This window comes from Numenius arquata, chromosome Z (genome assembly GCF_964106895.1).
Source record: "Numenius arquata chromosome Z, bNumArq3.hap1.1, whole genome shotgun sequence".
NCBI classification, from domain to species: Eukaryota; Metazoa; Chordata; class Aves; order Charadriiformes; family Scolopacidae; genus Numenius; species Numenius arquata.
The window spans coordinates 82,084,089-82,107,495 of record NC_133616.1 but is presented as its reverse complement, the minus strand read 5'-3'; the positions used below and the strand labels follow the sequence as shown (position 1 = coordinate 82,107,495).

Here is a 23,407-nt window from a genome sequence, read left to right as displayed (position 1 = left end):
CCAGGATGCATGGAATATTCTAAAATTGTCTTAACGCAAGTTGTCCGTGGACAGAGAGATTGCATGCCTTTAAGAAATTAAGCCATTATGATATCCCACTTAGGGGGTTAATGCCTGTGTGTTCACTTGAGAAATAATCCAAAATACAAAGAATTTCCAATTTAATTGTATGTCACAATATTCCACTAACAGAAGTTGAAATCTTTTCCACCTTCCACTGTAGCACCTGCAGAATCCCTCCTTCTCTAAGTCAGAATTTTTAGACATTATTGTCCCAAATACAGGAACACTGACATTAAGGTTGGAAGAAGACTACTTACTACTCATCATTCTTCTTACTGAAAAAAAATCACATTGAAGAATAACAGGATAAAACACATTAACGTGGACCTGAATTTCTAGAGTGGCCACCAATTCTGGATCCTGGGTCCAGTTCTCTTTTGTTTCTTCTATGCCCTCTCCAACCTTATGGGTTGCTCTACTTCATGAAGGGCAGATGGTACCATGTTCAGCATTGTCCTCAGAGACAATTTGGTTTTATAAAGCAAATTCCTTCACCCTGGGCAACTGGGGTCTAACCATAGGGTAATACATGAAAATATTTGTCTTTTCCTATCCCATAAGAGTCTCCTATTTGATATGGACAGGGAGTTTAGTGGAGTCCTTCACCAGGCTTCCTCAGAAACAGCCCTTTAATTAATATTTCCCATCAGCTGACTGAAAAGCAGAGGCTTACCATAAAGGAGGACTGAACTGACATGAAGCCTTCTTTCTGCTGCCAGGGGAGAGGCAGGGACTCAACCTCTCACTGGCAGGAGCTGCCCCTGTGGTGGATGGTGCAGAGCGTCACTCTACACACTTCATTCTGCAATATGCTTTGCAAACTCCCCCTATCCTGGTATAGGTGACGATTTCTTTTGGGGTTTTGATTACATGTGGGAGAAAGCAAGGATTCCCCCAGTCTGGAAGAAAAGGGTTGAGATTTGCAACAATAAAGCAGAAGCAATAATTCAAAGTTAAAGCAGAAGTTTCACTTTTATACAAAGGCAGAAGCTACAGGCTCTGTGATCATTCATTCATATCCTGCTCCTTCATCACATCTTTAAATTTTATCTTCATTGGCAGAATTCGTTTTTTCTATCTCCCTCCAAATCCGAGTAAATCCAAATAACAAAACAACAATCCTACCAAGGCTGCAGCTTATAATTTTCAAATAAATGTTTAACAATTTTTTAAACTAGGATTTTTTGCACAATTTCTTCTAAAAAAAACAGAACTTAATGTATGTTTGTACTTCTGCTCAAGCTGAATAAGGCACAGCTTTCAAACTGTTTAACACAGTAGGTGTAATTCTTCATCACGCATTTCTATCAAAGTCAATGGTAGGATGAATTTGGCTTGCCAGCTTGGTAATTATTACAGATATTATTACAGACATGGGTGAAGTGCTATTGTAGCTTGAGGACTGGCTAAATTAGAAAATATAAACTTACTGTTTAACAAAAATAGGATGACCCAGTTCCCCATATGCCTTTTTTTCTATTTGACCGCTAGACTTTAATTTTTCACTACTGGCCAGAAGAATAGCAGGCCATTTGTACACAAATTTCTGCTGCAAACAGATTGGGAATGTTCAAATATTCCAGAGAAATTGCTACTGCACATAAAGAGGGCAGCTCAGCAGTGCACACATGAAAATCTAGATGGAGAACTTAGCACGTGTTCAGGTCATTTGCAATACTCAGCGTGTGCTGTAGAAATGGCCAGTGCATCCACCCTGAAATTTAATGTGGACAAGATGAATCAAGCTAGGTTTACAGGCACAAGCCACGTACAAAGTGCTTATTCATGTGCTCCTGCCTGGGAATTCCCAGGCAAAGCACCGGAGCCATAAGCAATGGCTCTTATTAAGATTGTAATCTAGGTTCATAGTTTTTTGAAAAGGAAAATTTTATTGATTAGTATGACTGCATGGAGACACTTTGAAGTATGTTCTCATTACAATTTTTCAAATACACAAATCTTCACCTAAATTTACCCCAAAACTTACATCTCAGCCCAGTATTTTTTTCCCTTGTGCATTTAAGGTAATGTTGCATGAACTTATAACATGCTGGGTAAACAAACAAACAAAATACTATGACTAACTAATGATTCAAGAAATAATGTTTGTTGGAGACAGCATGATTCTTTGAGTAAATATCAGAATGGAAAGAAATAAAAAGCATTATTTTACTAAGTATTTAGTAAAGTATTTAAGTATTTGGAAGTATCTAGTCTTTTATATCTTCTCAATGAGTTTCACCAAACACTTGGTGAGCCATTCGTGAATGCTTTACGAGAGCTCCATTAGCACTGGAAGCTCTAGGCACACTGTGAATGAAATGAAGGTGGAATATTGTGAATCACCATTCCCCATCACCGACAGAGCAACAAATTACGGTCAGCAACCACAAAGCAGGCACGGCTTTGGAACAGCAAATTTCTGAGCAATGTGCTGAAAAGGTTTGACTGCCATCTACAGATAATAGTAATTACTGCACTGTCAGCAATTAAAAAAAAATTAACCACAAGCCCAATAAACGTCCAGTGCAGATATTAGAGGAAAACTAATTATTCACCTATGTATAAAACACAGTAACTAACCTGAAAAGCTTCTTAGGTTTTCTGTCTGGTAAAAATATAACTGCACACAGAAACACCAGCTTCCTTCATTCTCTAGAGGGGTTTCAGATCCGGTAGGTACAAATCCAGTGTCTACAACTGCCTAAATATTATCAGATTAAAATTCAAAGTACTAACATTTTCCTTGTATTTAAAATAGGAATTATTAAGTCTGATTTTCACGTAATAAGTTCTCAGCTGAAACTGTCTTAAATAAATCCTCTCACACAGAGCCATTGTTCAGCAAAACCACAAAACAAATTTTAATGGCATTGTAAATATCTAATCATATGCATACTGTCCAAATGCTTGTAGGCGGGTATAGCTGTACAAACATCTTCTATTTAGGGTTTTCTGTTAAACTTAGGCTGCCTAATAAGGCTGGTTCTCTCTAAGCAGAACATATGCCAACATATCACAACACAAGTAACTGTGTGAAGATTTTCCTTCAGCTGTTCAGAACAGCTAGTGCAGTATTTCAGCTCACTCTTGTCAAACATGTCCCTTCTCTTTTCATTCTGCCTTAAAGTCACTTTCTTTCCATCAACAGCTGCTGCCAAGCTGTCTCTGCTTCCCCCCACAAGACAGCTAACTGGCTCAGCAGTTACCCTGCTAAAATCCTCTTTCAAAAGTTGTGTTCTAAACTTGCAGAATAATTGCAAGGCAAAAGGAAAAGAGATCAGGAGAGCCATGGATTTTAGGGGCTGAGGGCTTAGAGCCGTTCTAAATAGTATCTCTGTAGTTAAACTAAATTACTGTATTTACATACCACATGGCACTGTCCTCAAGAATTATTCTGCATAGATTAGTATTTCATAAACAAGTGTAAATGCAGTGTATTGAAACAAAAAAAATCATCTAGCATACAGAAAAGCCTGTGGGCCCAAGCTGAAGTTAACTTTCTCACTTTCGAAGTCCTTCAGCAGCTAGAAGCAAGCGTAGTGTTCCAGTAGCCAGAGATACCTGACTTCTCAGTATCACTTTTGTACATGAAGGTAAGTCAGTAATTGCATTTTTATGTTCTTATACTTTAGTAGAAAATCTGTTCTGTCTTAACCTGTTACCTTCTGTAATCTTTTCCTGCACTGATTCCCACTTTTCTCCACCCATAAAATACATGCCTTTCAGATAGTTTTTCTTTATATAGAGTTTTCTCAAAATGTATTCTACTTACGAGGAGAAAGATTGAAAAACAAAGAAATTAAACCCCTCCCTTCATGCTTAAAATGCTTACTAGAGACCAACATAAAAATCAGAGAAGCTGCCTTTATGTCGGGTCATTGAGTGCACTAATATACATCAATGTTTCTGACCAGTCCTTACTGGTTTCTCCACCTACTTCCTCTGCTCCAAGGTCCAGCAGCTCTATTTAAACCCAGCCCTGGGCCATTAGTCTCTGCCTCAGCTGGTCTCCAGCCATGACCATCCCCATGGCCATGGCTATGACCAAGCTCCTGCCCAACCTTGAGAAGAAACCCACGAGGTTACAATAGACTAACTATTTGAAACCTGGAGTTGTCAGCGGGTAAGAACTGCTAGGCATACTAGTGAGTGATGTGCTCTGGGCAATCCTGCTTTAGCAGGGAAGTTGTACTAGACGATCTCTAGAGGTCCCTTCCAACTCTGACAATTCCATGATTCCGTGATACTGACAATATGCTTGCACAGCAGTATATAAAAATTTAATAGGGATATGTTCATAACATTTAAATAAAGCCTCATTCAACAGAAAATGAATCAACTTTTTATTTTAGTTCCCATTTAGGTCAAGCTTTAAAAATGCCTTTGTTTAAGTTCTCCGACACGTATTTTGGAGATAAGTTGACTTAGACTACTTTGAACTACTGCACTGAATTTCAGTTGAGTGTGCTGTTCAAGTGAAGTGTTTCCCATAGCTCTACCTGCTCGGACTACACATTCTTTGGCAAGTGTGTGTGTGTGTGACAGTAGGACGTTCACGTTACAGCAAAGCAGTTGCAGCACTGGCCTAAGAATGGAGGAACACGAGTTTAGCAGCTTTTAAGACCGGGAAATAAAATTCTGTTAGTAAATCAGGGAAATCATGTTCAAGGTATCTTCAGAAATAAGTTCGCTAGCTACTACTGCAGTTAAGTAACTCTAAAGATGATAAAGATATCTTATGAAATAACTAAACTGAAACTGAGAACCAAGGCAGGTCACACCAACAATGCCTCCAAGTGCAAACAATTTGGGATACTATTTAACATCTGACTTATTTGGGGGATTTGAGAACTTTGAACATATCAGTTAGGCCTCAACTCTTCACCTAAGGTATAGATACTTATCAAAACCACCCTGAAATACCATGTGTAAAAGAAACTCACTGTAAAAAGAAACAAGCTTCTCTGTACTGGAAATGCAACATATTGCCCAAGAAATGGAAAAGCACTGGAGACAGAAAGAATGCAACATGGATAAGGATGGTTCCATTATATGAAAAATACCAAACAATTCTGGGAACACAGGTAATTCAACACTCACTGCAAAGGAAAAGCAGAAGAAGCTTTTGGGAAAGCTGTCGTTAGCCTGTAAAATGTGCTACAGTCGTCTTGTTTTGTATAATCTAGTACCTATAAAAACATCACCCTATGCAAGTCCTTACCTGTGATATGAGCTATGTGCCCCAAATTACTCTGTGCCTCCGTCACCATGTGCATTACAAGTGCCTGGAACACACTATCTTGCTGTATAACTACACACAACTACTAAAAAACATTAAGTACGTGTTTCAAAAATCAAGAACTGAGATGTCAAAATACTATTACACCCAAAGATGCCAGAAACCTGCTGGTATGCAGTAATCCTTAGAAGTGCTGTGAGGACCTCTCCCACTCCTCTTTTAAGGCCAGTTTTGTGATGAACATTATCGATGCACTCCATTATATAACAAAGAACTATATCATGAGGTAACATGAATAAAAAAGTTATATACTAAGCATGGCAGTATACAAAAGCTAAACTGAGAGATATGTGCGTTGCTGAACTTTTACAAGTGACACGGGGCTGTTTCAAATATTTATGGAGAATTTCCCTGATATGACACATTCCTCTAGGTATCTGCCTGTTAATACACTTAAATTCTCTCAACATCCCTGTCTTCAGCATATATTTAAATTTGAATTTGCATAATCTTTTTAGCATTAAAACTCTACATAAAATCCCCCTCTTAAGGAATCTTCCCATAAAGTAATTTCAAGATACTTGAGGTTATTCATAGCTTTCCATTTCACCAGATGTTAACAAAGCTGAAGAAGTTATATTTTATAGGACAGAGAGAAATATTCTCCTTTTATATGCTCCTTTGGTTTGCTGACTTTCTATATTTCAAAACTATACTTTCCAACAAATACTATAGTGCAAAAGAGCTTTCATCATCTACCATTCAAAATAAACATTTCCCACAGAATTTATGATTACTGGCATTAATCTATTTAATATGTTAATGATGCAACGCTTTTGTGTCAAATCTATACCCCATCATCAAAACATTTATTATTCCACATACAGAACTATCTTCTCATGTGGCTATATCATCCATAGGTTTTCTCTAAATATTTTCAGAAAATTATAACTTTAATTGAATTCCCAACACAGGATATGAATCCTGGATTAATTTTAAGTATCGTATGTTGAAATTTTACATTTTCCAAAAATGTTTACACTGTGGAAAACAAAAGGAGCTCTGTCCAGACATGGCCATGCAAGTGAGGAAAGGGAAAGTATAAAGAGATTTCACCCTTTTTTCTTACCTGAGTACCCAAACAAGCAACCATCATGTGAGTGAGAAGTTTAGCAGCAAACATTGCACACCTCGTGCAGAAAAGGTGGGAGATAATAGCCAAAGTGAAACCTACACAGAAAAAAAAATATAAAGAAAAAAGAAAAATTTAAAGCTTAGACTAATACACTATGTTATATAAGAACAACAACACTGGACCTCTTGAACTTCAGATCATTAATACACAAAAAAAAAACCAACCCAAAACTTACAGAGAGATTATGTTCACTTTGGTTCACACTGGGATCATTCATGAATATATTACCGAAGTAATATTTTTAACTTTTTCATAGGGTTGGGAGCTAAAATAATTGTATAATGTAAACTAGTAATTTTTGAAAAGTTGGGGTTTTTTTTGATTTCTGCATGATATGGATGATTTTCATAATAGTTAAACATAAAGCACAGGCAATTCTTCGGTGTTCATATTACTGCATCCAATACTGCTTTTAGAAAAAAATATATAAAAAATTGCCTTCAGCTGCGTAGCATTGCTTTGGGAGATAGCCATAACCTAAATGCCAGTCTTCCATTTCACCTGTGTTCAGCGTAGAAATCTGTGATAGCAGTGCTCGGAAAGAATAACTCAGCTTTTCATTTCACTAATTCATTGTGAACACAAACAGAAGAGAAGTGGAAAGGCGCCATTTCCTACTAATAAGTAGTTCTGGGAAGAAGGACCCTGGGAAAGCTGAGCCACTAATGAAAACACCTCTAAAGCTCATGTAGAGTTAATTGTTTCTGTACTTCCATACCCCAGGAATGGAAGGAGTTTGGATACTTAAGGCAGATCTTTTATTCTCTCTTGGCACAGACTGGTTGCTCAACTTCAAGTATTTGTAAGATATGAATGAAACAAATAATTGGAGAAAGAATTATTTCTAAACCTTTCAAAAATCAGCTAGTGATATTTACACAATATCTAAATAAGAAAACTTCAGAAATAATAATATTCCATTTCACTCTACTGTGCTATTTTTTCTTTTTTTTTCTTTCTTTTTCTTTTTTTTTTTTTTAATTCACAACTAGGTGGAGATGTTAAAGAAAGAAATAATATCCTTATACCTCTTAAATCTAAAGCAATTAGTTAATCATTAGATTTAAATATTTATAATCATGTAAGGAAACACCTACAACCAGCCAAAAGGTGAAAGGCATTGCAGATACATTCAAGGGAAATCTTTAACCAGGCTAAACTGTTATATTTGTTAAAATACATTCTTATGACACATGACTACAGCAAGCAACTAGTACTGAACAAGGATACGTAAATCTTTATTGCTTCAAGTTTAGCAAAATATTTCTCTTAGTTTCAGTTTGCTTATTTTGTATTGTTTTTTCTTCTGTTTATATAGCATTTTGCATTCTGTGCCATATTTGTCTCATAAATTAACTTTTTTTTTCTGTAAACCAGTAATTACATTTATTATAATTTGTCTTTTCTTTTCTTTCACTAACACAATCTAAGTTAGAAGCTTAACTGTATTTTAAAACCTCCGTATTTTTATCTGCTAAAAAATCTTTTGTTATTGTTAAATAAAACAATAAATTTGTATGAAGTAGGTGAAAAGCAGAGGGTTTTCTTCTCTTCTTTTTTATGGCTGAGGTTTTAAAACAATTAAGGAGCCTAGCTTTAGTCTATTAGGGCGGTTTTCTGGGGGGTGGGATAAATAGGGGACTTAGCTGCTTGCACTGTTTTTGTTAGTCATACAGTGATGATCTGGCATAGAAATCATAAACCTCACAAGGAGCAGCACCCCATTTAAGTGCCTTAAGGTTAGACGAAGAACCTCTTTAACATGTTTTACCCATTGCTCTTGGGTTTCTGCTTGCACAATGCCTATCAACACAAGAAAAAAAATTAATTTTCGTCCGGGGTTGCCTGTGACACAATGGCGCGCTGACTGCAACGTGAAAGGTGTAATTTCCATCTCCTTTCCAACTCCCTGCAAAGTTTAAAACTTAGATCTACTTTCTGTCTGATGCTTTGGGACTTCTGAAAATGCCATCCTCGCTGTCAATGGAGTCATGGTCCTCACAGGTTAAACTCTCGGGCTTCTCCCAAGATGTCAGGTAGCAGTTAGGCAGCAGAGTGTAATGGAGCTCTAAACATGTGATATCGAATCTATCATCTCCCTCAAATTATCACTTCTGAGTGTAAATCGTCAACTAAAATTGTCAAAGAGCTTTCAGGCTAGCTAGAAAAGTGAAAGATTTGACAAAGAGGACAACTATACTGCGGCTGCTAGGGACACTGGTGAGTTTAGGACTTTTAAGTTTCTTCCCCCAAATGAATGCCTTATTTCTCTTTTGTATGGTTCAACAAAACAACACAGGGAAACATATTTCTTTGCTGGACTTTCTTTTTCAGTGGCAAAATTTGTCAGTGTGCAAATAGCGGACCAGATGGCAACTTTAATGCCATAAAGTTAGTTAACATTCCTCCAACACCCCTCCAAACAAAAAGATTGTCATCAGTTACTAAAATCGCTAAAAATCAGCCTTATTGGTGGTCATCAGTTGTTATTAATGAGAAAACTGTCTTAAACCAACTGACCTGAAATGCAGATGAATCCAGAAGAAAAAAAAGCCTCATTGTATGAAGACAAGTTATCTGTTTGGGCATAAACTGCGTAAATGGACATATGAGAACAAGAGCATTCCACGTAGTCTGATGTGTCATCCACCACTTTGCAGAATCCACTGTCAGACAGCCAGCTGCAAAACAGAAGACTCACAAAGATGGAAATTGACTTCTGTAATTTACATTTAATGTAAAATTTACATTTTTTACATGAAAATTGTTGTATCTCTGAAATAACAAGTTCTCTAAACTATTGCATAAGTGTTTTGTGTAATCTGTCAGGTGCAGTACTCAGAATAGCACATTTACGTGAAATTAAAATATTGTTTATAACTTTTTTTTAACTTTTATAATTAAAAAAATTGTTAATATATGATAAAGAACATTTTTTTCACTAGAGAATTTTTGTGGCCATGCTTTTAAAACTTTTGCAAGATTTATAGGTCTGTCTGACTTTTTCAAATAGTTCGCTACTTAACTTGGACAATACCTTATGCCAATATGGAGAACACTTCATTTTATACTGCTATTGGTTGTTTTGAAACTAGATTTCGTGATTTGTTTTCTTTCAATATTGCTGAACTGATTTTGAAAAATGGTGACATCCTAAACCATTTCTAGTGAAACTCACATCTGCTCTGTGATATAGCATCTAGATAAAAGGGGAGCATACAGGTAAATTCTGCTGCATCTCCTTTCTGAAGAGAAATAGTTTATATCAGTGATAGAGTGATATAATCCAGTCAGTCTAATGAAATCATATCTAAACCAACTAGATCTCAGCAGAATACAGAACGTAATTCTCTCCAAATTCATTTATACTGTGTGAACAAGAAAGACACAAGCTAATCAGATAATGGGGCATTGAAGAGCCCCATAAAGAAAACTTTATTCCATGTTTTGCAATTATATGAGTAGCAACAAGAATGGAAAATGATCAGCACTTCACCATTTCTTCTAAAAACTAGGAAACATCAATTTAAGCTAGTAGCAGCAATACTTAAAAAAATAATATAAAACCAACAGGAGATGGCTTTTCTGTCAAAAAAGTAATAGCCCTAATGAGATGATTGTCAAAAGATGTGCTAAAATTCTGGATGGTGCAAGGAAAGACTAGACCAGTTTGTGGTAGGCAAATCATTTGGGGTATGAAATACAGAAAATCACATTCAGCTCATAGAGTCACTGGAGAGTACAATATTAGGGAAACTGCTACTGATGTTTGTTCTTACTCTTCCCAGGGCATTTACTTTTAGCCATTATTGGAGACAGGATACTGATCTAGACAAATCCATAGTTTCCCCTTAAGAATGTTTTTTTTTGTTCACTTACACAGTGTCTTTCACAGACCCAAAGAAAAGAGTGGATATTAGCAAATTAGGAGCATTCCGAGCCTGTGACTTGAAGCAATGCCAGAGATGCAAGTTTAATTCTTTACGTTAGAAAGAATGGACTTGAAGTGTTGTCTGATAACAATTGTAAAGAGTAAAAGTCATTAATATTAACAAAGTGATGCAGTTCCAGGATTTATGGCCTGTCAGCATTGCCTAACATATCATTACGTAACCTAAATAGTATTTTGGTGAAAAAAGTCAAGAGTAGAAGTCTGAAAAACGTCTGAGCTAGAATTACTACACATTTTATTATATGGAAAGTTTTGTGTGATGGTACAAAAGCCAGAAAAATTAAGGAAAAAAGACAGATAGGAAATGGATCGATTTTGTACTCGCAAATGATCTAATCGGAGTTATCACATCTTAGGCAAATGCACAGGTTCACAGTGGAAACTGGAAAACTAAACAGATTAATAAAATAACCTTTCAGCAGCTTGATTCCAGAGGAGACATAGAGACTTTTGTGGAACAATCCGACTTCCTGTAGCATAAATCCGATAAATGACTTCATTGTTATCTTTCAAAGGGTGTGAGCTCCGACCCTTTAAACTCATAGAAAAAACCTGAAACAACAAGTCCAATGTAAATACAAATTTAATATTAAAATTCAACATTCAGTGCTCATTTTAATCAGACACACACAAAAATGTTCGTATTTTAAATACATTTAAGATGTTTTGAGCAATATCTAATTTAAAGTAATTTCTTGAAAAAATAAATGGCATTATCTTCAAACCTTGTTCTTCAGTGCAAGTTCTTTGTCTCCAGTAAGGAACCACTGCTGACTGCTGTATTCTGTGAACTGCACAGATTCACAGTTCTCCTCTTGAGGAGGTGATAATACAATAGAGACCTCTAGTAAATGTTCAGGCACTTGAATAGAATCCCCATCTTTTCCATCAAATCTGTGTCCATTGATTTGCTGAGGAAACCAGTTGTGAGCCATTATTGCAATGTACGGGCAGCTGTCAAGGATATTTTTACCTCTGTTGAAATGGAAAAGGAATAGGGCTGGTAAATGGAACTGAGCTTTTGCTATTCTCTACAGAATGACTCTAAAATGTATTTGTAATTAATACTTTATTCCTCCATCCTTTTTAGGCTTTATGACATTTAATAGTTTCAGTTTCTGTGAACATAAAGAGGGGCTGAATTATTCTGTACTTCAGATTCACCATTTCCCCTCTGGTTTTTGCTCACTGCAACCAAAACCCCTCCATGGTAAACTAGGTTACCATAATACTCATCTTTATCACTTGATGTGGAGATGAATCTACAGGAAGCAGAGGCATTAAAATGCATGATCTTGCTTTATTTCTTATTCCCAACAGATGATACAAAAAAAATCTTGGAATAAAGTATTTGAATTTTCTAGTTCTCGGCACTGTTCAGGAGACTGCTGATATTTATGCCTTTTACTGCCTTTTGGCAGAGATGGGCTTCATACCCCTACAACTTAGGAAATGGCAAGAAAAGTTACATTTCTGATAGCAGTTGACATAGAAATCTAAACCATGCTGATTTTCTGAGGGAAAAGAAGGCTGGTTTTTTTTTTCTAAATTCAGCTACCAGTTGTTTAATAGATTCACAGTGGGAGAAACCCACTGTTTAAGACCACCTGTCTCATAAAAGTGTCATCTATTTCTGCAGTCACCTGTTTCCCCTGCCTATTAGCCCGACCACGGGGTACTACGCACTTGCAGACAAAACTAGCAACTTGTAACATATGAGTAGCTTTTAAAAAAATTTTAAATAATGCTCAAGTGAGCAAAACCAAGGTCACAGAAATTACAAAATGCCAGTAGAAATTTTGTGTTACTTACTGTCATCTAAGTCTTAGAATGTAGCTCTCCATCATACCATTATACGTTATTTTCTTAGTAAGATTAATGAATCCTTTTCCAGGTGATAAATTTAAGATAAAGGTGAATTAACACATCCCAGATCTCCTGACTCCTACTACCACAGCTACCCCGTATCAGTTATTCGTGACACCAGGAGCTTATAGAGCCAATATACGGTTGGGTCAGAGTGCAACACACTTTCATACAGGTAACATATTAGATGATAGACAAACCCCTTCCCTAAAAATGTCATTTAAACTTTGGCTATATTGGTAAGTTGTCATGTATTCCCAAAATGCATTATGAATTCAAGTTTTCTCACCTTTCTCCTGGTGATCCACACATTATCCCGGTCAACAGGGAAAAAGCAAACTTCTCAGTCACCGCAGCAAGCAGGCTATATCCTCGCGTGTCCTCACGTTTCGGGCTAGCCAGAGCACAGAGTATCTCGTAGAAAAGACTCCTGCTTTTATCAGTGAGTAGCTGTTTTTCACCTACATCTGTAACCTAATGAGAGGAGAAGAAAACAAATGTAGTTTTATGGACAGAAGTCTGCTTACAACGTTTCCTCATGTTGAACAGAGCAGTAAGACCTCCATTTTTATCCCCATGTTCATTCTGAAAGTTCAGAATATTTTTTTCCCCCTTCTGATCACTGTGGCCAAGGTGTGAGATGCAGTCTATGTGAAAAACTACATAAAGATATGCTTGCTCACAGGGATTTGGTCATTAAAGATGTGTGGCACCTTTAATAAAAGTTGTGGCATTTTTCAGTATTTCTCAAATTGCAGATTGTTAAGTCCTGAGAATTTTTGACCTTATTTTCTTTGTTTTCTGTGTCAAAATGGCAACAATCACAAATGAACTGCTGTTCACGACTATTGTTCCACTGCTTTGTGTCTAGGCAAAATTTTAATATTTTCCAGCTCCTGTGCACTCTTCCCCGAGTTCAGAAGAGCCAGAAAGCCATAAAAACTGGTCCCGGAGTTTTGACAGAACTTCATGGCAATGCTGCAGTGTTCAGCTCCTCTGCCACCCCGATTCCCAAAGCTACTTCAGCAAAAAGAGACAAGCTGCATGCCTGCTCCAGAGCTCAGCAGGGTCCAGCTGGCCCTGGAAGGGTTAGCTGGTGCGTTGACTGCAGCCAGCTCTGAAGATATAAGCAAACCTTGGGCCTCCCTGTCTTGTGCCAGGGCTAAAGCCAACAAAGACGTGGCCTGAGAATCAAGAAACCATAATAAGCTCTACAAAAGCATGGCATCAAGGGGAAAATTGTGCACAGCAGAAAATCTTGAGCTATAGGTACACGTGCAAACTGGTTGCTCTTTTCAACCTATTTGATTTTTGATTTCCTGCCACCATTCCAACTAGAGGCAGACAAACTTATTCCTTGACTGTGGGACTTCAAAATTTCTATTTTTACCTTTGCAGTCTGTGCCCCTGAGTCACTGCTGTGGATGTTAACCTTGATCTTACCATGTCCATGTGTAATTAACCATAGAATCATAGAATGGTTCAGGTGGGAAGGGACCTTAAAGATCTAGTTCCAACCCCCTGCCCTGGGCAGGGACACCTCCCACCAGACCAGGTTGCTCAAAGCCCTGTCCAACCTGGCCTTGAACCCCTCCAGGGATGGGGCAGCCACAGCTTCTCTGGGCAACCTGGGCCAGGCTCTCACCACCCTCACAGCAAAGAATTTCTTCCTAGTATCTAATCTAAATCTCCCTTCTTTCAGTTTAAAACCATTACCCCTTGTCCTATCGCTCCACTCCCTGATGAAGAGTCCTTCCCCATCTCTCCTTCAGGTATTGGAAGGCTGCCATTAAAGTCATTGGTCATTCACAAAGAGCAGGGGAGTTTTACCTTATCTATTATATGCGTCACAGCAGTAAGCTGCTCTTCTGTAATTTCTGTAGCCACTTTGGCATTCAGATTCTGGAGGACTCTGTGTAAAATGGTGTCATCAAGAGGCTGATGCAGTTGATCAATCAGCCCCCAAACGGGCAAGGAGTCCACCTCTGAGACAATGGTGATGTTAGCAATACCATACACGTCATCTACTCTGGCACCGCCTGTGGGATTAGAAAGTACAACCTGGAAACGTTTAGGAAATGGGTTTAAAGATCCCGTCTTCGGAGTCAGGGTCACATCCAGAAATGTATTTCTCTGTCCGGGTTCAAAAGTCAATAAACCTTCAGATCTGGCAAAATCTTGTCCTGCCACAGCTGGAGATATGAAGGTCCGACCAATAGGTTCAGGTTTTTGTAGCTCCTTAAAACAAACCAAAAGAGATTTAGGTGACGTTATGACAGATACAATTGTTCAAAACCAGATGCTGTAGAACACACATATTTCAAATGGGTAAAATTTTAATGTGTAAAAAAGAAGTTCCCCTTCAAAATGCAGTTAAGAATGATAAAACAATTACATTAAATGAATTATCTCCCTGAAATACCAATCTGTCATTTGTGGTTAATGACAAACCTAGGGGAAGAATTATACATATTGTCAATAGTAATCAGGATCCCTCTCTTTCTTTTCTAGAAAAAAGAAATTCACAAAGCTTTTCTGGGTGAATGGATATTACAGAAGTGTCAGCACATCCGTGGGGTGAATTCCGGAGGGGTTGATGTGAGTTTATGGATGCAGCATGAAGTCCCTCAATTTAGGGCCCAGACAGCAATTACTGATACATAAAAACTAAAAAAAAGACAAGCAAAGGTTTTAGAAATCCCAAACTAATACCCATTCATCATATTTTCAGTCCTGGTATAAATACTTAAAAGAAGAGTGATCCATTTAGGTCCAAAGGCAAAGCAAACACTGTAGAATAGACATGCAAGGCAGACAGATGAACTTATGTAGGAATGCTATGTGGCCTCTTTTCCCTGTGAAGTAGCACTATTTTTACCTTCCCTGAGGTTTGCAGATACTGTTTCACTCTTCACATTCTTGCTTTTTTTGTCAGTTGCCCTAACCTTGATATTATATCTCGTAATATAATAAACTTTCCTTAAGTGGAAACTAACATTCTAGGCTATTATTCAAGTGTATGATTTTTCAATAGTGCCTATTCATTTAATAAGTACAGATTGTATACTAACTGTTAAGTAATCTTGAAAAGGTCTCCTACTGTAAAATAACACAGATTTTTATTTGTTAAATACTAGACTCCTTTTCAGAACGTTCATCTTTAACTAGTAAAATTTACTTATGGAATAAATCAGACATTTTTTGAGTTTGCAGGAGAAAGCTGTACATCAATGTAGTGTGTATCTGTTCAGAACTGCGCTAGAACATGAACACATAATCTGTGAAAATTCCAGTGAGAAGTTTCCTGGTCTTTTTATCCCTTCCAATTGAGAATTAGGAAACAGGGAAATAAGTGGTAATAAAAGCACTAGTGACAAGAACAATGTTTTAGAATTCTGTGTAGGAATGACAGAAGCATCTGATTCCAGTGAGCACCTCACGCATCCTGTCTGCTGTGACTTCTGATTTTACAGGTACCGAAAGTGCCAATACTTTGATACTTGGCCATGCACCCTCAAAACCTAAGAATATCCCAAGAAAGGGTTGTTATATAAAAAATACAAACAGATAAGGAATTGCCTACTGTATTTTAGCCTAAATATATGCTTTTTTCTTCTTCTCCATTTAACAGCTAGATTATAATGAACTCTTGGCTGGAAAGAATGTGAAAATTGGTCACCACACAATCTAACTAATAAACACTGGCCAGCTACTATATAATAAATGCCTGGGAACACCATGGATTCCTATGCAGTTAAAATGCAATGCATGCAATATAACAATAGAATGCAAAACCGTTTATTATGAAGGGTGATGGAAGTATACTGGCCACACAATGCTTTGTTATAATAACCCTCCCCTGAAATAATGCTTTTAGGTATAAAATCCCACATACTCAAAGTAGATCAGGCCAAGCATTTTTCCAAAGCAATGGCAAACTTAGAGGAATCCCTCTTGCAGCCTGTGCCCTCATGCTGGAGTCACAATTATGAGGAAGTGGAAGGAATCAAGCTTCTGCAGAGGTATTACTTCTGCTAAAGGAGAACATTCGTCATCTGTCAATAATAATAACGAGGTTCTCATTTAGAGATAAAAGAGTCAACAGAAGAGCCTGGTGTCACAGCTGTAATCTTTACAAAAATGAATGGGGATGGTAAACATTGACTTATGCGCATGATATTTTCAATCAGAAGAACAATTTTTGAGTTTAGTACTTCAAGAACAAGGAATAAAATCTGATTAAAGTACTCTTTCTCTTTTCCTACTTGTGCTTTGTATATTAATAAATTTGCAAGTGTGTTGGTATCTGAATCACGATAGTAATAGCCATGATGATAAAAACTTAATTTCAGAGAAAGAAGCCTCATAAACTGGAGTCTCATAAGGACCTTAGGACAAAGAAAGAAATGTATTCAATGCCACTGGAAGGTACTACAAATAAAATCACTCTTGACAATGAAATGAAAACAAGGTCTTTTTACTAATCGAAACCCAAAGAAATTAGAGCACTTGGACCCAGCAAATGTTTGACTGTTTCCTGAAAAAATGCAAATTATGGTCACATTTGCTTTAGAGAATGAACTATGATTTAATATTAAATATTAAGTTAAATAATAAAAATAATAATAGAAGTCCTACCTGCATGCTGTAGGTAACCACTGTGGTTATCGATGTACTAGAATCTCTAAGCACTTGCAGACTGATTAAAGTTGTCTTCTTATGAGCCACAGCAAAACGAGATCCCACAGCAAAATATACTAAACCACGAGGAGCATCACTTTCAAGGACTGTTATGAAAGCAAATCTGGCACTGTTGTTCAATGCAGCTCCTGTGCTTACAGCATACAGCTCAACGAAAAAATGTGTTTCAAATTCAGGTACCTGTAAACAAGAGACGATTTTCAGATCATTATAAGACCTACTAATTACTCTCAGCTTTAAAAGAATGTATACATTCTTTCGTGCGCGTAATGGCTTATTTGTACTAACACCTACCACAAGCCTGCTTCATGAAATGTGCAATACGTACAATGAAGTACACCCTAAAAATAATAGCGTCACAGCAGGCATCACTCTGTCATGTGCAATAACGATATCTCAAGTTTTCACACAGAACTTTATTGCAATAAAGTAGCTATTGATACACTACATGTATTGTGGCTGTGGATTTGCAGTAAGACATGATGGTAAACTTCTTAAATAGCTCCATTTTCCAGATTACGGAGTTACATAGCTGTACATTTTGTGAGGAATTTGCTCTTTCGCTTTACTTTTGCCTTACAAAAAGTCATGTACACACCTGCTTACCTGTGGAAACCAGTGCACAGAAGTCTAAGTATGCATTTTCGGGTCTGCAACTAATATTGACTATATTAAAGTATTAAACTCTAGTAAAGTTTTGAAAATCATTTTACATACAGCCTCAGTGTATTTTTACAAGTAAATCTCACCACATTTGGACGCTTAACTGAATTTATCCAAAATCCTAAAGCCTGGAGATACTATCTGGTAGGCTTTTGTGGGAGTTTTGATATATAGAAATCTTGTGTCAGTCTGGAAATACAGGCTATTGGATTTTAGTGTTCATATGTCAAAGAATTGGTCTAGTCAATTCTACAAACTTAATGCCCGTTTACTGAAAATAAGGTAGTTATATTAAATTTCAGTATGACATATTGCCCTGTCTTTGATTTTGTACCTACGATACGGATGTAACATGTTTAGAAACAGACATACTGAGATTCCAGAAATAATTGGAAATATGTCATCTGAACCTATTAGATGCACTCATAAAGCAGCAAACTAGTAAAAAACCAGTCCTTTACAAGACTATAGCATTATAATAAAAAAGATGATCATTGAAGACAATTTTTTTATTAGTAAACGTAACTTTTTGTCTCAGCTCTGGATTTTTTGGAAATCCTACTTTAATTCTAGGAAGCAAGATTCAGCTCTTAGCTAATGAAGTCAGTACAACTGACTAAAAACTTTGAAAAGCTAGAATATGTCATGCAATATACCATCAAAAAATGTAAAATATTTATTGAATATATCTATTACTTCATCATTTCATATTTTTTTTGTTAATTTATAAGCTATGTTTTGGAAAAAGAATTAGGAAATATTTGGGGTGTTAAATAGCATATATTTTTAATTGAGTTGTTAAGTAATTCTTTAAATGGAATGATGTGGATGGACTAATTGATGACAGGCCCAAATTTACTGGAATGCCATGGGGAACGTCAGCCCTCCACCAGCACCTGTTAGCACGGCACACGCTTGTGCTTCGTGGGCTACAACCACGTGTCTCTGCAGCTGTCGTTAAATAACGATATCGCTCCTTCAGACTAAACAGGTTCAAAATCCCGGTTCACTCAGCCAGGAAGCCTGTGCCCTGCTCATGTATGTATTTTATTCATTGGCTCTGTCATTTAAAAATAACATCTGAAGACGGAGAAGGAAAACGTCCCCCTTACTGAATTAAGAGAATGCACCCTGTTCCCTGGTGGGAAATCACTATTTCTCACACCCTACCTCTTGCGTTATTTTCTAGAACGTGGTCAGAAAACACATGGAAACCTTCTCATCTTGTTCTTTTCCATCCCCCAGACCTCAGCTTTGCCACTAGCCTGGCTGTTAGGGTGATTTACGGGAAACTTTCAAACTCCCCACTCTGAAGGAATGAAACATTAATCCTTCCCTTCTTAAGGGACTGCTCTAACCACGAGGTGCTCAGACAAAAAAAAATATTTTTTCCTTCCATTTTCAATAAAAATGACTGAATGCTGTGCTTTGTGTTAATTCAATGACGTCTGCATTTGTGAGTGCCAGCTGGGCCCCTCCAGGCACTTAGGCTCAGGCATACCCGACTGAGAAACGGCAAACGGCTTTAGAGGACGATGGCTGCTGAATTGAACTCTGCTACTCACAAGCTGGATGCGCTCAGCGACAGGTTTTTAAGGACTCAAGAGATTCTTATGCAGCTTCATGGCTAAGTAGAGTTTTCACAGATCATTCTGCATGTAAAATTCTGCACACGTTGCAAAAAAAAGGTGTTTTGGTTTTTTTTGAATGAGGTCTTATTACTTACAGGATATGCTTTCCAAAGACCACCCTAAGAAGTGCTTTGATAGATGAAGAATTTATTGTGTGAAGGATAAGAGTCCAGTATATGAATATGCATCTCACTGAAGTAACTCCACTCTTTTTTCTTATGGTTCTATAAAAATCTGAGATCTTCAATTTACTCTTCAAATTAAATACTCATCTCCTTCCCAGATTTTTACCAGTCACAAAGAAGGTATCAGAAGCCTGAAAACATGTGTTTGCAGAGGAACTGAGCAGATGTCAAGTTGTACCTCCAAACTGTGTGCTACACATCAGTTCCTCTGGATCAGAGGGATGTTTTTTCATCCTGATAAATTGCGATTCAGCACCAAATGAGTTATAATGACTTACATTATCAGGTTTTATTTCAATGGAGATGTTGCACACCGTTTGACCTGCCATGCAGGTAGTGGCTCCCAGCACAGATACGAGTTCCTTCTCCAAGTTCGTGCCATCCTTCAGAAGGACAACAGCCGTTTTATTAAAGGTCACACGCCAAAAGATCTTCACATCTTCAAAAGCCCTGTAAGTAAGTCACAAGATTATACATGTACCAAAGGAGCCCGCTATTGCTTTAGGAAACATAAACCACAGAGGCAACATACATTTTATGTTATTATTCAAACCTTATCACTAGGGAACAAACTGCTTTAAGATGAAAAATTCTCTCTTTTTATTTAAATTCCTTCTTCTAAAATCTGTTTAGATTACCAAAAAAGTAACACAGGAAGAAAAAAATTAAGGGCAGCCAGATTCTTCTCAATTTTTGTTTCAGAAAACATGAGATTATCTGAATAAGAGACACCGGTGCCTGGGAGACAGGGATGTGCCTGAGTACTTTCCTGAATATTATAGCAACAATTTGCCTGGAAAGCCAGGCAGAATTTATCTTTCCTCTCAGTTTAAGGAACTAAGAATACTTGAGCATAGTGGTTTAAAGCACACATAAATGTGCAACCTGTATATGTGCTAATTAGAAAAAATACAGTATCTGTGTGAGTGAAGGCATAAGCATAGCACTGGCACTTAGGTATCTTCTTAATTGCTCATTTTAGTATTCATGCCTACATTATATTACACAGGGAGATCAGAATTTGAATTATACCTTTAGCAGTGTGCAAATACTTTACCTTAAGCAAAATTTTCACACTTGCTGTCTTACAGCATAAATTGGAAAATACTTGGGTTTTTTCCCATTTCTGCTGTATAACTGTGCAGTGACAGACCTAACCCCATTCACAACTTAAAAGCCCATTTGCCAAATTCTGGGCAGTTATTAAAGGAGCTGAAAGGCAAAGATTTACTGTAAAACTCTATGATAACCTCTTCCACTAACAGTAGCTTCTGTGATTCAACGTATTCAACAGCGTACAAGAGCGTGTGGGAAGAGCTGTTGCCTGCACCTGTTTGGTTGCCTTGCGACAATCAGCAGCACCTCTCTGCTTTCCGAGTCTTCATCAAGTACGAGACCGCTCTGTACTTCTGGAATGAATCCCAAAATCCCGTTCTGGAGATCGCTTCCTAGAGAGGAAACAGTCCGTGAACGTTAATTAGCAAGAAAGTTAAGCCGAGACTAAATCATAATTTTAATGTGAACAACTGCTAAAAAAAATAAAAACCAGGTATCAACAGCATGCTGCAAAGTTGGGGATGCCTCAAGAAAATTTCATAGATTCGTAGAATGGTTAGAGTTGGAACGGACCCCTCATCCACTAGATCATCTAGTTCTACCCCCCCTGCCATGGGTAGGGATGCAATTTCTTTTAATATTTCTATCCTTACTTTACACTCCATACTTATCTAGAACTTCAAATATTGTCATTTATAAATTTTATTTTAATCAGTAGACACCAGGGAAAGTTTATATTGGGTATTAGGAAAAATTTCTTCACTGAAAGGGTTGTCAAGCATTGGAAGAGGCTGCCCAGGGAAGTGGTGGAGTCACCATCCCTGGAGGTATTTAAAAGGTGGGTAGATGTGGTGCTGAGGGACATGGGTTAGTGGTCATTTTGTCAGTGCTGGGTTGATGGTTGGACTCGATGATCTTAAAGGTCCCTTCCAACCTAGACGATTCCATGATTCTATTAATAAGTCTTTTTGAAAGCAAATTCCTTATGAGAGTCCTGGCACCATCTATGCTTGTATTTTCAGCAGCATTTAGCATACTGACTGAATTCTGTGTCCCTTGACTCCAAGAGACCAGGTGTTACAGTAGTACACAACAGTGTCAAAAACTTTGCTTACAACACCCTTAGGAGATACCAATTCAGCTACATTATTTTATGTTTACCATAACCCTTAAAACATATTCTTTGTAAACAGAAATGGGCCTCAGCATGCCCTAGATAGACATAGTAGGTTATGGGATAAAGAGGGACTTCCAAGGACAGATTTCTCCTTCATGCCACTCATAACGTTGTTGAACCCATTCATTTTCCCAAATTGTTTCATCAGCTTTTCTCCTCCATCTTTAGTTCAGTGCATGGAACTAGGGAGCTGAAAAACGCTGCGTTGTTCTCATAGGAATGTAAATAAATTCAGCAAAACAGCAGTGGAGGAAACTAATGTCATCACAGTGTCCCAGTAGATCTTGCTTCTAAAGGATTTCTCCTTTACAGGTAAAATTGCTATAAGAACTTACAGTTATTTACTGTTAATAAATTCAGATATATTTACTAATTTTCTGGGGGAAACATTATTACCTGCAATAATTACTGTTGCAAAAGAAGAAAATCCATATTCATCCTTTCCTTCCACAATCTGAGCTCCACATTCAGGATCAGAGAGGAAAACATAAAACAATTCCTGTCCTTCGGGCTCATCATCATCAAAAATTTTTATGGACACCTTGCCTTCTCTTTCTCCATCCAGCAAAGTCAGCGAGACTGACTGTTCCTCAAAATCTTCTCCTTCCATCGCCCATGTGAAGTTTGTTTTTTTATAAACATTTCCAAAAGGATACAAATCCCCTCCGCTCTGTGCACTGAATCCCCCAAAGGTTTTAACGGTTACTTCAATATCACCAGTAAAACCCCTGGTCCTTCTGATATGAAGTATCGCTGTGTTGGGGGTACCGTTGTTGGCATCTTCTTCAACATAAACAAACTCTGGCCCCAAACTTAGTATTCCATGAAGAATATCATTAGCCAGGATATTAACTGTTGCAACACTGAAAGCTGGATTCAAACGTGGACTCCAGTCAGGACTGAGAGGTTGAACATCCAAAATTTCCACAGAGGTCAAATTTACAAAAAAAAATTCCTCCATTTCAGACACAGTATCATCAATTATTGATATTTCAATCACAGCGTTTGTCTGAAAAGGTAAAAACAAAAGCTCTCCATTGTAGATGGGTATAAAGTCCTCCAGTGGTTTGGCACTTCCTGGAATGGTCTGATATGTCAATTTAGTGAGATTACTTTGAAACCCAAACAATCTTTGGACGTGCAGTGTGACTGCTTGGACATCTTCTTCAACTGAAACAGATCTTGAGTTAAGAGCAAACTGGAAGATCCCCATTGGCTCAATTTCAGCTACTGTAAATCCTGACCTGAAACAAAGAAAAAGTATCAAAGCTGAGCGAGGAAGTATGAAATCTGAAAAGTAAAACACCCAGGCAGAATGATCTCCAGTGAAAAGTCAACGATGGCTAAAGAAAGTGGGTAAAAAAACACAACGTAACAATAGAGGGAAGAATTAGCAATTATACAAGGCAAGATGTAAAGAGCTTCCCTGAAAAATATTTTTGGAGTGATTGGATTGAACAGCCCTCCACAGGCTTAATGCATCCCGAGTCAGCACAGGATGCAGAGCAAAGGATAAATAAAATAAGGCCTTCCTGAGAAAATGGAGAGGCAAAGGAAAGTATGAGGTCTTCCCACTGTGCAGGGAGATATATTACAATACAGTCACTCTGAGTGACACCAATGTTAACCGTTGAACAAACTTCCTGTACCAAAGCAAAGCTGTGGAGCATACGGAT

At 37.5% G+C, this 23,407-nt stretch overlaps 1 protein-coding gene across 1 annotated transcript in view; it reads right to left on the bottom strand.

Moving 5' to 3' along the window:
- The window catches only part of ADGRV1 (adhesion G protein-coupled receptor V1), a 285,251-nt gene that overhangs the window by 157,468 nt on the left and 104,376 nt on the right, over nt 1-23,407 (bottom strand). Inside the window, 10 exon segments of the mRNA XM_074166892.1 lie at nt 6,435-6,535; nt 9,021-9,181; nt 10,865-11,004; nt 11,178-11,427; nt 12,608-12,792; nt 14,149-14,556; nt 16,957-17,199; nt 19,777-19,948; nt 20,829-20,946; nt 22,128-22,975. Coding sequence (XP_074022993.1) covers nt 6,435-6,535; nt 9,021-9,181; nt 10,865-11,004; nt 11,178-11,427; nt 12,608-12,792; nt 14,149-14,556; nt 16,957-17,199; nt 19,777-19,948; nt 20,829-20,946; nt 22,128-22,975 — 2,626 coding nt within the window.